At 53.1% G+C, this 13,613-nt stretch overlaps 1 protein-coding gene across 4 annotated transcripts in view; it reads left to right on the forward strand.

Moving 5' to 3' along the window:
• Kcnj12 (potassium inwardly rectifying channel subfamily J member 12) overlaps positions 1-12,706 on the forward strand; it is a 44,274-nt gene extending 31,568 nt beyond the window's left edge. For 3 of the 4 annotated variants that reach the window (XM_033762742.1, XM_010618168.3, XM_033762741.1), the window contains exons 2-3: positions 1,715-1,835; positions 8,054-12,706. In XM_033762742.1, coding sequence (XP_033618633.1) covers positions 8,110-9,411 — 1,302 coding nt within the window. In that variant the 5' untranslated portion in view covers positions 1,715-1,835; positions 8,054-8,109 and the 3' untranslated portion in view covers positions 9,412-12,706. Of the gene's footprint in view, positions 1-1,714; positions 1,836-5,480; positions 5,922-8,053 lie in introns of all 4 variants that reach the window. The other variant, XM_033762743.1, reaches the window with a different exon arrangement.
• Positions 12,707-13,613: the final 907 nt, after the last annotated feature.

Genomic DNA, 13,613 nt, shown 5'->3' on the forward strand with positions numbered 1-13,613 from the left:
CCCTCCTCCTCCTCTTCCTCATCCTTCTCCTCCTCCTACTTCTTTTTGTACGGGTATTGAACTCAGGACCTTGCACTTGTGAGGCAGGCACAGTGCCACTGAGCTACATCCCTGGCCCCTATTCTGAACCTTCTTTGGCTCCCCATTGACAATTGTTGACGATCAGCCTCTTTCAACCCTCTTGACCCTCACCTGTGTCACATTAGTCTGGAATGGAGCCTTCCCAGGACTCAACTTTCCCACTAGTTTTGAGAATGGAAGAGCTGAGAGACAAATGGCATGACAGATGCTCAGGGAATTATGAGGGATTGGGAAGCAGGGCAGAGAATTGAGAGGCTTATCGAGGGGAGGTGACTCACCCAAAGTCATAGAGCTTGTGAAGGGCAGAGCTAGGATTGGAACCCATGTCTGTGCACCTCTAAACCTATCAGTGTCACCTGCCCAAGAGGCTTATGATATAGAGGTGACTCACCAACCATTCCCTTAATCCCAGCCGGAAAAGCCAGTGTGACAGTGACAAACCAGACTCACTGTACCCTTGAAAAGGGCAGAGCTCTGTAGACCCAGTGCCTGGGAGGTGGGAGCATCTCAGATGGCAAACCTCTGGAAATTCACATAGCCCCTTCCCACCACCCTCTTCCATGATCCTCCCAGCAGGAAAGGCAGAGGACCTTGGACAGATGGGAAATTGATGTTGGGGAACTGCAGATTTCATATGGGTGTGTGTATATGGACAATGTAAGTCTCTGGCAAGTTACTAAGGTCTATCCACCTGTGCAGTAATCAGTTTACCCATTCATTCCTCTGCTTATTCATCTATCCCACCTGCCCAAACAGCCTATCCACCTGACCACTCATCTGTCCATCTGCCCATCTACCCACACATCCATCCATCTAGACATTCATCCATCTGTCCATCCATCCATCCGTTTGTCTTTCAACCACTCATCCACCCATCTGTCCATCCAGCTCTCCATCTGTCCGTGTATGCACTCATCCATCCACCCACCCACACATCAACCCATCTATCTGTCCACCTGTCCATCCGTCTATTCATGCATCCACTCTTCATCCACTCACCCACCCATCTGTCCTCCAGCTCCCCATATAACCACCTGACCATTCATACATTCACCCATGCACTTATCCATCCAGCTGTCCCAGGGGTGGCATTAGGAAGGCTTGGCAGGTGATAGCTAGGAGCAGAGTCTGGGGACCCAAGTTCCCTTGTGACTCTAGGACAGTGGTGGCAAACTTATGGCACATTTGCCATGGCAGGCTGTTTGTTATAATTGAAAGCTCTAAAAGGTTCACCATTACAACTGTAGGAGAATCATATTACCTACTTCTCTGGAATGGAGTACAAATATTTCCAACCTTTTGGGGTTATGAGGATTACAGGAGATAATGCTGTAAAAGATTTACCATGGTATCTGGCATGCAGTAGGCACTAATAATTGTCAGCTGATATTTTCTGTGAGGACCAGTCTTATTTTTCCTTTGTCTGGTTCTAGATAGTTGCCTTAGACATGGCTTGAATGCTGTGAAAGTGTAGGAGCGTCAGAGGTATAGGCTGGAGGCTTCCTCCACCTCCCAAGGGACTTTGGCGGAAGTGAGCAGAAATGTGTGCTTACATGATAAGTCCTGGTCTCTGAGTCCCTCTGAGGACAGCAGAAATGTGTGCAGTAATTTGGCTTGGCTCTGTTCATTTTAGGGTCTACAAGTGACTGGATCCTTCCCAGCTGGGCCCTGGAAAATGGCAGCTGCTGCTAATTCAGCCCTGAAGACAGTCACTTGCCCACTGAGCACCATAACTTAGAAGATAGACTTGAGAGGTAAGATCAAGGTTCCCGGCATGTACCTGTGCTGCTCAGTGTCCATCTGCCAGACACTATTGGTGCTTCCACCCACCCATTCATCTGTCTCTTTCTCTGCCCATCCACCCACCTATCTGACCTCTCATTCACTTGCCGTCTATCCAGTAGCTTCATCTGCCATGCATCTACCTATCACCCACCTACCCATTCATCCATCCATCCATCCACCAATCTATTCATCCACCCACTGACCTACCCATCCATTCATCTACTCACTAATCCATCCACCCACCCACTCCATCCATTCATTACTCATTTCCCTTCATTCATCTGCTCAACCATCCACCCACCCTAGCCTCCACCCACCTAACCCATCCATCTATTTGGTTAGCCCTATCTACCCTGTCAGCCCACCCACCTGTCAGCCTGATTTATCTGTCCATGTGCTTGACCATAGACCTGTTTATATCTGTGTCCTCATTTGTGGTTCCATGTCTTCTCATGCATCCCTCTATTCACTGCTTGTGCTTTGTCCTCTTCATTTGGATTGGGAACATTTCCTGGGCCTTCTCTATGCCAGGCTCATAGCATCTTCTCTGCTCTCTGAGGTCTATCAGAAATGGGGCCAGGCAGATCATCTCTTATGCAAGGGTGCAAAGTAGAAAGTGGCTGCTGGCCCTAACAGAAAAATCTGAGGACTAGAGAATCCAGAAAGATTTCATGGAAGTGAAGAAAGAGGAGGAGAAGGAGGAGAAGGAGGAGAAGGAGGGGGAGGGGGAGGGAAAGAGAGAAGAGGAGAAGGAGGAGGAAGAGGGCTTAGAGAAGAGATGCCACATTGGCCATGTGGTATTACAGGTGCTAGGCAGGGAGCCTGGTTTTGGAGCCTTTATAGAGCAGAGGCCACTGGAGGTCCTAGAAGACAAAGGTCCCAGTGCAAGTACTTGAGTGGGAAGTAAACTCTGGACATGCCAGAAGGCAGTGAGGAAATGAGACAAGAATGGAAGGAGCCAGCCAAAGGAGTACTCTTTTATAATTTATTTATTTTTTGGTACCAGCAATAAAATTCAGGACCTTGCCCTTGCCAGGCAGACGCAGTACCACTGAGCTAAGTCCCTGGCTGAAGGGTATTAATGATGTACAGTAGTTACTACAGGGACAGGTGGTAGTCCACCAAGCTGGGCAGCAAGGTAGGCAGAGTGGGGGATGACCCTCAGAGGCCTGCCATCCACAGTCAGAAATCTGGAATGTTTTTCCTGCTCCCGATAACATCAGCTGCCCATACCTGTGTAGAATGTGCTCCAGGGGCCAGAGAGAGTGTTTCCAAGCGAGAAGATGCTGACGGTGGCTGTTGGAGTCAGAGCAAGTGGGCCCTGTAGTGCTGAGGGCTCAAAGATGTAAGAGCTGCCCTGCCCGCACCCTTTCTGCAGTACGTCCTGACTCATGGTGACCATTTCTGTCCTGGGCCTCATCGGTTTGAGCACAGAAGGCCTGCATCTCACTGACCCCAATGTCTGCAGTCTTTGGCTGAGCACAAGGCCAAAACTCAGAGCATCTGTCAGTGGAGCCACGCCTGCGCATGTGGTCGGTCATGAGAGATTATCTTCCTCCAAAAGTGCCAACTCCCTACCAACTCTTCATCTTCCTCCACACCAGGCTTGGCTCTCACTAGACAGCCTCTAGCTCCTGGATCTGGCCATGCTCCCACCAGGAATACCCCTCCTCACTGTCCCCCAGTCTGGCTCCACTGTGGTTCCACTCTCTGGGCAAGGCCTGGCATGAGAGAGAACTCTGCACACTAAACCTGCCTGGCTCCTGATTTCCTGTGAAGAAGGCCTGGAAGCCTTATTGGAGCCTCTTAGGCTAAACCTGGTGGATATTGACTGGATTAGGAAAGATTCTAAAGTTATCCTGGAAGCATTGGAAAGTTCTATGATTAATTAGTGACATCTGTCACAGGCCTGAGGTGGTAGATGGAGGTGACCTGAGGTGGTGGTAGTGGGGGGGGGAGGAAGTTGCAGCAGTGCACTGGCCTTCCTTGCATGGAGTATTTTTAAGGAATCTTCATGAGGAAGGAGGTGTCCTGTCCCTGGATGTTCCAAACCAAGGCAGGTGGCCATAGGTCAGTGTTGGTGGGGGTCCCTAAACCTCTACTTATGGGTGTGAGTTTGGGGCTGTTTGTATGTCTTGTCCCCAAATGGAAATGCAGGATCTACAGGACCAAGATGGATACAGCACTGCATCAGGGCCTGTGGTGACGGGTGCTGTTGTGTCTCCACCCCTAGATTGGAAGCTCTGTCCTTCCAAGGTGACCTCTGTGAGTTTCAGTTTCCTCACTAGGAAGTGGAGATAATAGGCAGTCACAATGTTATTATAAGGATTAAGTGAGTGAGTTTGTTAGAACTTTTATGGGAGCATCTGGGAGGGAGTAAGTGGTCTACACATTTTGACGAGTGTGCTCATAGCTCTGAGGGTCCAGGCAGTCAGGGGTTTTGCTGGAGGTTCTGTTGATGCTCTCTTGTAGGAGCCTCGAGCCTGTCCCTCCCTTCAGTACTTCCCTGGAACCGGGAATGTGAATGCAGGCCATCTTGGCTCCTCCCGGATGTTACAGAAACCTGAGGTGCCCAGAGCCTCAGGACTGGGCATGGGGTGTCCTGCTCCATCCGGAGGCCCCTCCCATTGACTCTCAGTCCCCACCCTTGGGTTGGGTGGCAGCTGTGGTGTGGCATCCTCTCTATAAGCTGTAGTCCAAGTGTCAGCTGGTGCTCCCAGCTGTGTTTGCAGGCACTGTGACTGGCAAGAAGCAGGTGGCAAGGCTGCAGGTCTGAGACGACTTCACCACCGCTGGTTGGATCTATCCCTTCGCCTCTGAGCTCTGCCTGCTGGGCTGGCTTTGAGCCCTCTCAATGTGGAACTGTCCTGTCCATCTCAGGTAGTATCCAGCATCCCTTCCTACCCTCTTCCAGTGAGGCCTGTGAGCCCCACTGGTCACCTAGGCCTTCCTAGAGTGGTCCTAACTTGTCTTGACCTGGGACAAGTCTCTCTTTCTCTGGGCTATGATTTTTACCTCTATAAAATACAGAGCTGGCCTCCCTGCTTGCTAAGGCCTCTTGCAGCAAAACCAATTCCCCATTCCTTTTCTTATCCAATTTTACCATTTGCATCCCATTGAGCCAAGCACCAAAGAGGCCTGCATATCTCTGGAGGAGGGGACTGACCCACATTTCTTAAAATGAGCTCTTAAAGACCTCACAATTGTGTAACCTTGTTGTCATGTCTGTATTTGTGTGGGAGTGTTCTTGGGACATTGGGCAAGCTTGGCTTGTGGTAGTTTCTGCTCATGAATCTCTTCTGGTTCTTCTTTATGGTTCTGTATTCATTTAACTATTGCTCATACCAGTGGTCTGTGTGTGTGTGTGTGTCTCTCTCTCTCTCTCTCACACACACACACACACACACACACACACACACACACACACGTGTGCTCAATAGAGTGGGGTTGAAAGAGGCCAAGGACTGCTGCTCTGGGTTGCGACTGTGTATCTCTGCTGCTCAGCTCCTGGGTATTTTTGGACAAGTGACTTTGCTTCAGGTCAGCTTCTAGCTCTGGAAAATGGGGAAGCATGTGTGAATTTGACCTTGTTGGTTTTCTCTGTGTGATTTTAGGAGGAACATCAACAGAAGTAGGAGTTTCCGGGTCTGCCTGTCACTGTCTAGGTGGGTCCCAAGTGTCCAGTCCTGGTGGAGATGCCAGGAGCCATTGCAGCACCTTGCCTACTGGTAGCTGGCCAGAAGCAAGGCCTCCAGGCCTTTGATTCTCATGATTATGTTCTCTGCAGGCTTTTTCTCAAGCAGCTATGACCCGCTGGATGACTCTCCAGGTCTCTAGGCCACGAAAACCCATACCCCAGGATCTGTCAACCTCTCGCCGGCACTTAAGTGCCCCAACCCTGACCACTCGCCCCTGGAGGGTCCCAGAATCTGGGGCTGAATCATGTTCCCAGCACAGCCCACAGGTTCCCCAGCCTCGCCAACTCTCTGCCTCCTGGCCCAGGCAGAAGCAGCCGCTGCCATTACAGCATCAGGTCTCAGCTCCTCAGACCCATGGTGAGGTGGTCAGTTGAAGCATCACTGGGGGGACAACAGCAGAGTGGAGACAGGTGTTTCTTTGGTACTGGAGATCTTCAGAGGCAGACTGCATTAGACACAAGTGGTTTGGATCTTAGCTTTCCAGCTGTTTTTGGCCGTGTGGCTTGGTGCAGGTGGAGGGCCCTTAACTTCTCTGAACCCTCATTCAGAGAGTAGAAGTGACAACGCTTGTGGGTTGCTGGGGGTGATCTGAGGGCAGTGGCTGTGTCTGGCTTTTCCTATGGCTCTCAGGTCTCTGTAGCTGGGAACACATGTAGCTGGGAGCCAGACTGCGGGCTCTCAGCACAGTGACAGATTTTCACCTGGGAGTGCTTCCCAATCTGGCTGATCACATGGTCTTACTCTTACCTGGTGTTGAGAGCAGAGGTTGGAGGCCATTTCCCCTCTAAGACCCTGGCTGTTATGGACTTAGCCAGGAGCTGTGCTGCACAGATGGAGCTGAATCCTGGTCTTGCTGCCCAGAGTCTCAGGCAAATCTCTTCTGGTTGCTGAGTCTCCAGGTCCTTGTCTGCAGAATAGGGTAGCGCGCCACTCCTTGGAGGGCCTGAGAGGTTTGCAGCAGCTCTGCAGGGCATACAACCCACGGCGTGTGCCTGGCCACCCTGGGACCTTCTCCTGGGAGGCTTCAGTGCTTCTTCCTGGTAATGTGGTGACAGGTGATCAGGGCCCTGAAACTCTGTCTGGCTCTAACCTTGTGGTATGATGGGTGAGAATCGAGGGTGTGTGGTAGGGAGGGAGGCATGTGCCCAATTCCTCAGTCTTCTGTCCATATTAGGGAGCCCCAGCTCTGCCCTGTCATCCGCCTAGCCAAGCCCAGACAGGCTAAAGTCCTGATGATGTCAGTAGCCACAGGACCAGGCAGTTCTGTGACCCCTAGCTCAGCCTGGCACCGCTGGCCCGAGTGGAGCCTGTGGGGCTTGGGGGAGGGGATGTTGCAGGGTGTTCCAGGCCTGAAAGCAGGTTTTGTTCTGCTGGCTGTGCTGCACTGGGAGGACTGTGTGCATGGGTATGTGTGGAGTTGAGTCACCCCATGGGCCTGTGGGCCAAAGGTAATGATGGGAGCAGATGACACTCTCAGTGCTCCTATGTGCTGGGGCAGTGGCCCTGTTGTCCTCATTTAGAGAGAAGAAAGAAGCAGGAATCAGAAAGTCCTCTGGGCTGAGGTTGAGGAAAACTTAAGTGACCCTTGATTGGGACCCCACTCTAGGGCCACCCCGTTCCATCTCTAGTGACAAGGAGTTCATAGGCATGACCTTTGGTGCATATAGAGGCACAGTGGGTGAGCTGTGAGGATGTCAGGAATGTGGGTGGGACCTCACTCAGAGTGTACGAGGTGATGGGGGACCAGACTGGCAGGCCCTGTCCTGTCCAGGGGGTGAGACAGAAAGTGATGAGCAGAAGAGGAAAGTTCTGCTCTTGGGGCTGGAACTCTGACCATGGGGTTGCAACCAAGCAACGGCCTGCATCATCCTAGCTGTCACTGCTGCTGTTATTCCACTGGCAGCTCAGTGCTGTGCAGTGACTGCAGGATGGGATGGGAAGTCTTCAGGCACAGTGAGACCTCTGGGGATGGTGCATTGGAGCCATAGTCTGAGGGTGGCAGGGCAATGGGTGGCAGGAGGATGTGGAGTAAAAGGGTGTCGGCAAGGCAAACAAGGGGGGCTAAAGAACCCACCTGAGCAGGTCCTTTAGGTCCCAGAGGTCCACTGGCCTTGAACAGAGAAAGGAATGGGATCTGATTCAGACTACTTCAGGGATTAAGGCATTGGGGCACAAGCAGGGATGTTGGCAAGGAGGCCTCTGGTCTAGGTGAGCAGTGACGGGGACTCGGGGCACAAGAGTAGAAGAAGAGATTGTATCCCAAACATATTTTGAAAACAGAGCCCTGAGTCTGGGGAGTCAGAGGAGTTGGGGTGAATTTGAAGTTTATGATCTGAGCTGTTAGGAGTCCACTTTCCAAGATGAGCAGGTTTGAGTGGGGGGAAGACATCTGGGTGGAGGGCAGATGGGGGTCATGGATATGGGCACTGGAGGGGGCAGGGGAGAGGCCATCTACTCTGCTTAGCAGACCCCTGTCCTCTCTGTTGCAGGAGCCTCTCCGCCTGGAGCAAGCCTAGGGCCAGGTCAGGGCCCTCTGGCCCCCGGGATGACCGCGGCCAGTAGGGCCAACCCCTACAGCATCGTGTCATCGGAGGAGGACGGGCTGCACTTGGTCACCATGTCAGGCGCCAATGGCTTTGGAAATGGCAAGGTCCACACTAGGCGCCGGTGCCGCAACCGCTTCGTCAAGAAGAACGGTCAGTGCAACATCGAGTTCGCTAACATGGACGAGAAGTCCCAGCGCTACCTGGCCGACATGTTTACCACCTGCGTGGACATTCGCTGGCGCTACATGCTGCTCATCTTTTCGCTGGCCTTCCTTGCCTCCTGGCTACTGTTTGGCGTCATCTTCTGGGTCATTGCTGTGGCCCATGGTGACTTGGAGCCAGCCGAGAGTCGTGGCCGCACCCCCTGTGTGATGCAGGTCCATGGCTTCATGGCAGCCTTCCTCTTCTCCATCGAGACGCAGACTACTATTGGCTACGGGCTGCGCTGTGTAACTGAGGAGTGCCCAGTGGCAGTCTTTATGGTGGTGGCTCAGTCCATCGTGGGCTGCATCATTGACTCCTTCATGATCGGAGCCATCATGGCCAAGATGGCACGGCCCAAGAAGCGAGCACAGACTCTGCTGTTCAGCCACAATGCCGTGGTGGCGCTGCGTGATGGCAAGCTGTGTCTCATGTGGCGCGTGGGTAACCTGCGCAAGAGCCACATCGTGGAGGCCCATGTCCGGGCCCAGCTCATCAAGCCTCGGGTCACAGAGGAGGGCGAATACATCCCTCTGGACCAGATAGACATTGATGTGGGCTTTGACAAGGGCCTGGACCGCATCTTCCTGGTGTCACCCATCACCATCCTGCATGAGATTGATGAGGCCAGCCCACTGTTTGGCATCAGCCGGCAGGACTTGGAGACAGATGACTTTGAGATCGTGGTGATCCTTGAGGGCATGGTGGAGGCCACAGCCATGACCACACAGGCCCGCAGCTCCTACCTGGCCAATGAGATCCTATGGGGCCACCGTTTCGAGCCAGTGCTCTTTGAGGAGAAAAATCAGTACAAGATCGATTACTCACACTTTCACAAGACCTATGAGGTGCCCTCCACGCCCCGTTGCAGCGCCAAGGACCTGGTAGAGAACAAGTTCCTCCTGCCCGGTGCCAACTCCTTCTGCTATGAGAACGAGCTGGCTTTCCTGAGCCGTGATGAGGAGGATGAGGCAGAGGGAGACCAGGATGGCTGCAGTCAAGAGGGCCTCAGTCCCCAGCCTCGGCACGACTTTGACAGGCTCCAGGCTGGTGGTGGAGCCCTTGAGCAGCGGCCCTACAGGCGAGAGTCAGAGATATGAACCACTGGTGGCCTAGTGCAAGGCTTAGCTCCCTCAGGGAGTGGCCCAGTGTCCCTCAGGGGCACTGGGTTTGAGCAGAGTGGGCCAGGTGCCCTGGGTTGCAGACTCAGTAGCGTTTTAGTCGTTTTATGTTTCTTCACAATAGCCTTGGAGAGTTAGTGGGAGAGTGGGTGGCCAGAGAGGGCAGCCCACAGCCTCAGAAGCCGAGGTGGCACAGGGTCAGGAAAGTGGCCTCCTGGGGGTCCAGCCACAGGAGCCAGGGGCTTCTTCCTGGAGAAGGAGCTGCAGCCTGCACAGAGTCACCCTGCAGTGGTCCACCTCTGTGGTTACAGTCTGGCAGGCTACAGGCATCTCTATGGTTTTTAACTTGGGGAGAAACATCAGATTCCAGCTTTCTCAACCTTATCTTGGGTAAGACTGTTTACAAAAAATAATAATAACATGCAATTAAAAATATTTTTAATTCATGGGGTTGTGGGGGAAGGACAATAAGAATCCCATTGGTCTGCCGCAATGCGAGCGGCTAGATGCAGAGATGTTCCAGAAGGTTTCCTGAGGCTGGACTGACCTCTCCCCCATGTGTGCTAGAGCCCCCACAGTTCATCAGGCTTAGGGGTGAATTAGGTTCTGTTTGTGACAGAAGAACCAAGACGATGTTAATGATCATAATAAAAAGCTTTCTGATGCTATTGGGATGGGGTTGGGGAAGAAACTGGTTTGCTCTTGTTGAGTTTGATGTTGTACCTCAGAGGTGGTCCCAGGGCTGTGTGGGACCTGCCCTCAAGGGTATCCCTGCCTCCATGCCCATGTTTTGCCTCTCTCTCCACTTCGGCCAGGGCCTGCGTCCCTTGCAGATGAGAGGCAGCTGGAAACATGGGAGGCTCCTTGGGAAGGGGAAAGGGAGGCTGGGTTCCCTCACCTAGTGGAAAAGGATCAGCCTTCCCACTGGGCCCACAGGGGAATTGTGCCTTAAGAGACTTCAGGTTGTTCGACTTGAGTTGTTTCTGTTTTTATTGGACATGCCTGTTCCCCTCCCCTCCCCACTCCATCTGCCCTGGGAAGGTGGCAGTGACTGTGCCCCCTGACATACAGCCACACTCCTGCCTGCCTTCCTCCCCTACATACCTCAGGCAATACATTTTGGGGTCTGCTGTTGAAGGTCAGAGGAAAGATTTTAGGGAAGTAGAATTGTCACCACCTCCCACCCATGACCTGGGGTCATATTCATTCAAAGATGAATTTAAAAAGTGGCCATGGAATGAAGAATTCCTGTTCAGGCTTCAGGGGCCTGCGGGATGGAGCACTCCTTCTGCTTCCCTTCTCACTTTCCCTGAGGACAGGGACCACAGAGGATCTAGATGCTGACAATCACTTCCCTGCAAGATGCACTGTTAGGGCCCAGAGATACCTCAGTCCCATTGCCCTGGAACAGGCCTGACTCCAGGAACCTTGATCAGGAAGAGATTGGAGGCCTCTTGTCACAAGTAAATTGGCTCTGCCTTGTTCTTACATCTTGTGAGGCCAGGCCTGGGAGGAGCCCAGCCTTTCCTGAGGCTGCTGAGAAAACCCATCTTCCCTGGGCAAGGCCTTCAGGAAGGCAATAATGAGAAAGTTTGTGTCTCCTGCCTGCTTTCCCAGGCTGCTTGCCCCCATGCTCAGGACAAGAAGGCACCAATAACTCTGTGGTCCAAGAGGGGAAACTGAGGCTGAAAGTGGGGAAGGGGAGGTAAAGGTCACACGGTGAGTGGGCAGGGAGTTAGGGAGAGTATGGGCCCTGGGGTGGGGCTCCTGCCTCTTTGCTTGTCCTCCCTGAGGATCAGAGCCCATGCACAGGCTATTTTTTCTCTGAAAGGTCCCTGAGATAGGACAAAGACACAGCTCGGCCCCTCACCTTGAGCTAGGCAAGACTTGAGGCATCCTGCCCTGCCTCAGACCCAGCCTGAAGATTTTTGGCCTAGAAGATTTAGCTCTAGGCTGCTCTTTCATCTCAGGATCTGCCAGAGGAGCCTCAGCTCCTCTGGACTCCTGGGTTTGGCCCTCGGCTTAAAAGTCTGACTGGCTTTCCCAGATTTAGCCTTGGGGTTCTTGGGGATGTATTGGCACAAGAGTGCTTGGTTCTCCACTATCCACCCCAGATCGCCAAGTGAGGGAAGGGTGGCCTCAGTCCCTGGAGGCTGGGTGGTGCCCTGTGCCCTAATTTGTCCTTCCAGGCCTGTGTGGGGAAGCTGTGTACTTTCTGCATCCTGAGCAGACTCAGGGGCCCCAGGTCCCTGCCACTTTAGTGGCCTGGTGCGTTTGCCTCTCAGGCCTGTCCTCCCATGCCCTCATCCACCAGAACGACCCAGCCCCAGAGCTCGAGGGAGGGCAGCCTGAGCTGCCTTTCATCTCTCACCAAAGGCAGGCACATGCTGCGTTTTCAAATTCTTCTGTCCTCTTTTTTTCCTTCCTTCCATTTCTCTATTTATCTATTTATTTATATGTTTATTTATTGCTTGTGCTAAAGACCAAACTAGTCCCCTTTTAGTGCACTTGATTGCGAGGACTGCTATGAGGAGCCTTGAGTGTACGCAGAAGCAAGGGAGACTTGGCCCCGGGGGCGTGTGTGGGGAGGGAAGGTGTGCACACGTATGTGCACGTATGTGTGTGCACACCTGACTCTCCACGTGGGTGACACTGAGGTGATGATGTGGATACTTGACATGTCCAGATATGTGTGTCTACCCACTGGTGTGCGTGTGTGCACTGGTGTGTGTGTGTGTGTGTGTGCTTATCTTCCCCACGGGGGTCTGGTTTGACACTCACCAGGCCAAGGCTGGGTGCACACTGGTCAGACTGGACACTGCCCTCAGACTTTGGCACTGACCACTGACTGACTTGATAGCTCCTGGTCCTCTGCCCTGATCATCCAGTCAGTGCCAACGTGAGGCATCTGGAAGTGGGCATCTGCACCTGGATCATGTGCCGGCCGTAGTATGTCTGTCTGAATGAACACCATGTATGTGCGGGTGTGTGTGGTCTTGGGGTGTGTGTGCACGTGTCAGTGGGGCGGTGTGTCTGCTGCTCAGAGCACTGTGGCTACCCCCCAACCTCTGTCGGTGCTGTGCCGCTCAGTCCCTGCCCATCCAAGGGGCCCGGGAGTGGTGCGGAAGGAGCCCCCTTCGGGAGGCCCCTACGTGGGGTGTCTGCCTTGTGTGAGGTCATAGAATGTCAAATCTATTTTAAATGGTGAAACTGGAGAATTTTCATGTTATTTTCAATACATAGCTGTATCTAAAGATGTAGGCGATGAGACTAGACCACATTAAATGCATTTTGATCTCTTTGAGTGCTGTTGTGTTGGGATATGTATCTGACCGTCCCCGGCCTGGCTGCACTGTGTTCCAGGCGCTTCACGGCTTCCCGAGCCCCTGTGTGCTGGCTGTGGGGCTCCCTGGGTCCACCTTTGGGTGGGGGTGGGACATGGCAGCAGCGTCTTGAAGGAGGATCAGAACCCAGCCCCCCTCAGGCCCCAGGAGATCTTCCTGGCCACCAGTGCTCTCGTTCCTACAGATGTCACACCCTAGCCAGCTGCCTTGTTCTCCCTTCCCCGAACCTCCCTGCCTTTCCTCCTTTCTACAGAGATGTACAGAGCCCCTGGCAGGAGCATGGGTATGCTTAGGGCAGCAGACCCTCCCAGGGCTCCTTCAGAAGGACAGCCCTGTTCCCACTGTAAGAAAAGAAAGGAAGGTGGTAGGAACCCAGGTCATCCCATGTGGTGTGCTCAGGCCGACACATATGGCCTGAAGTAGGAGGGCGTGATGGTGTTACCTCTGCTCAGATGGCCCTGTGAGGCCAAGGTGTAGCTGGCAGTGCAGGATAGAAGGCAAACAAGGAACATTTCTGGCAAATTAGATTACGTGTGCAAGGACTCAGACTCTGTGATCTCCATGGCCAAGGCCTTTGGGAGAGAGCCTCTTCTTTTGCCCAAACCACTTCCACCCTTCTGCCCCAGTGAAGGGTTCCTGCCCCCCACCCCGGGGGGTGGGACTCATTCTGCAGAATTTGATAATTCTCTATGACCAGAAAAGAAGCTCTAGGTCATTCTCAGGTGATAGCCTATTTCCATGTACTTCCTGCCTCCCCAGGGATGAAACAAGCCCCACTCAGAATCTTCTTTCAGACATATGTAACGGGGTGGGTAGGGTCTAGTGGCGGGGGGGGGG

Source organism: Fukomys damarensis, unplaced genomic scaffold (genome assembly GCF_012274545.1).
Source record: "Fukomys damarensis isolate Sample0158 unplaced genomic scaffold, DMR_v1.0_HiC HiC_scaffold_13, whole genome shotgun sequence".
Taxonomy (NCBI): domain Eukaryota; kingdom Metazoa; phylum Chordata; class Mammalia; order Rodentia; family Bathyergidae; genus Fukomys; species Fukomys damarensis.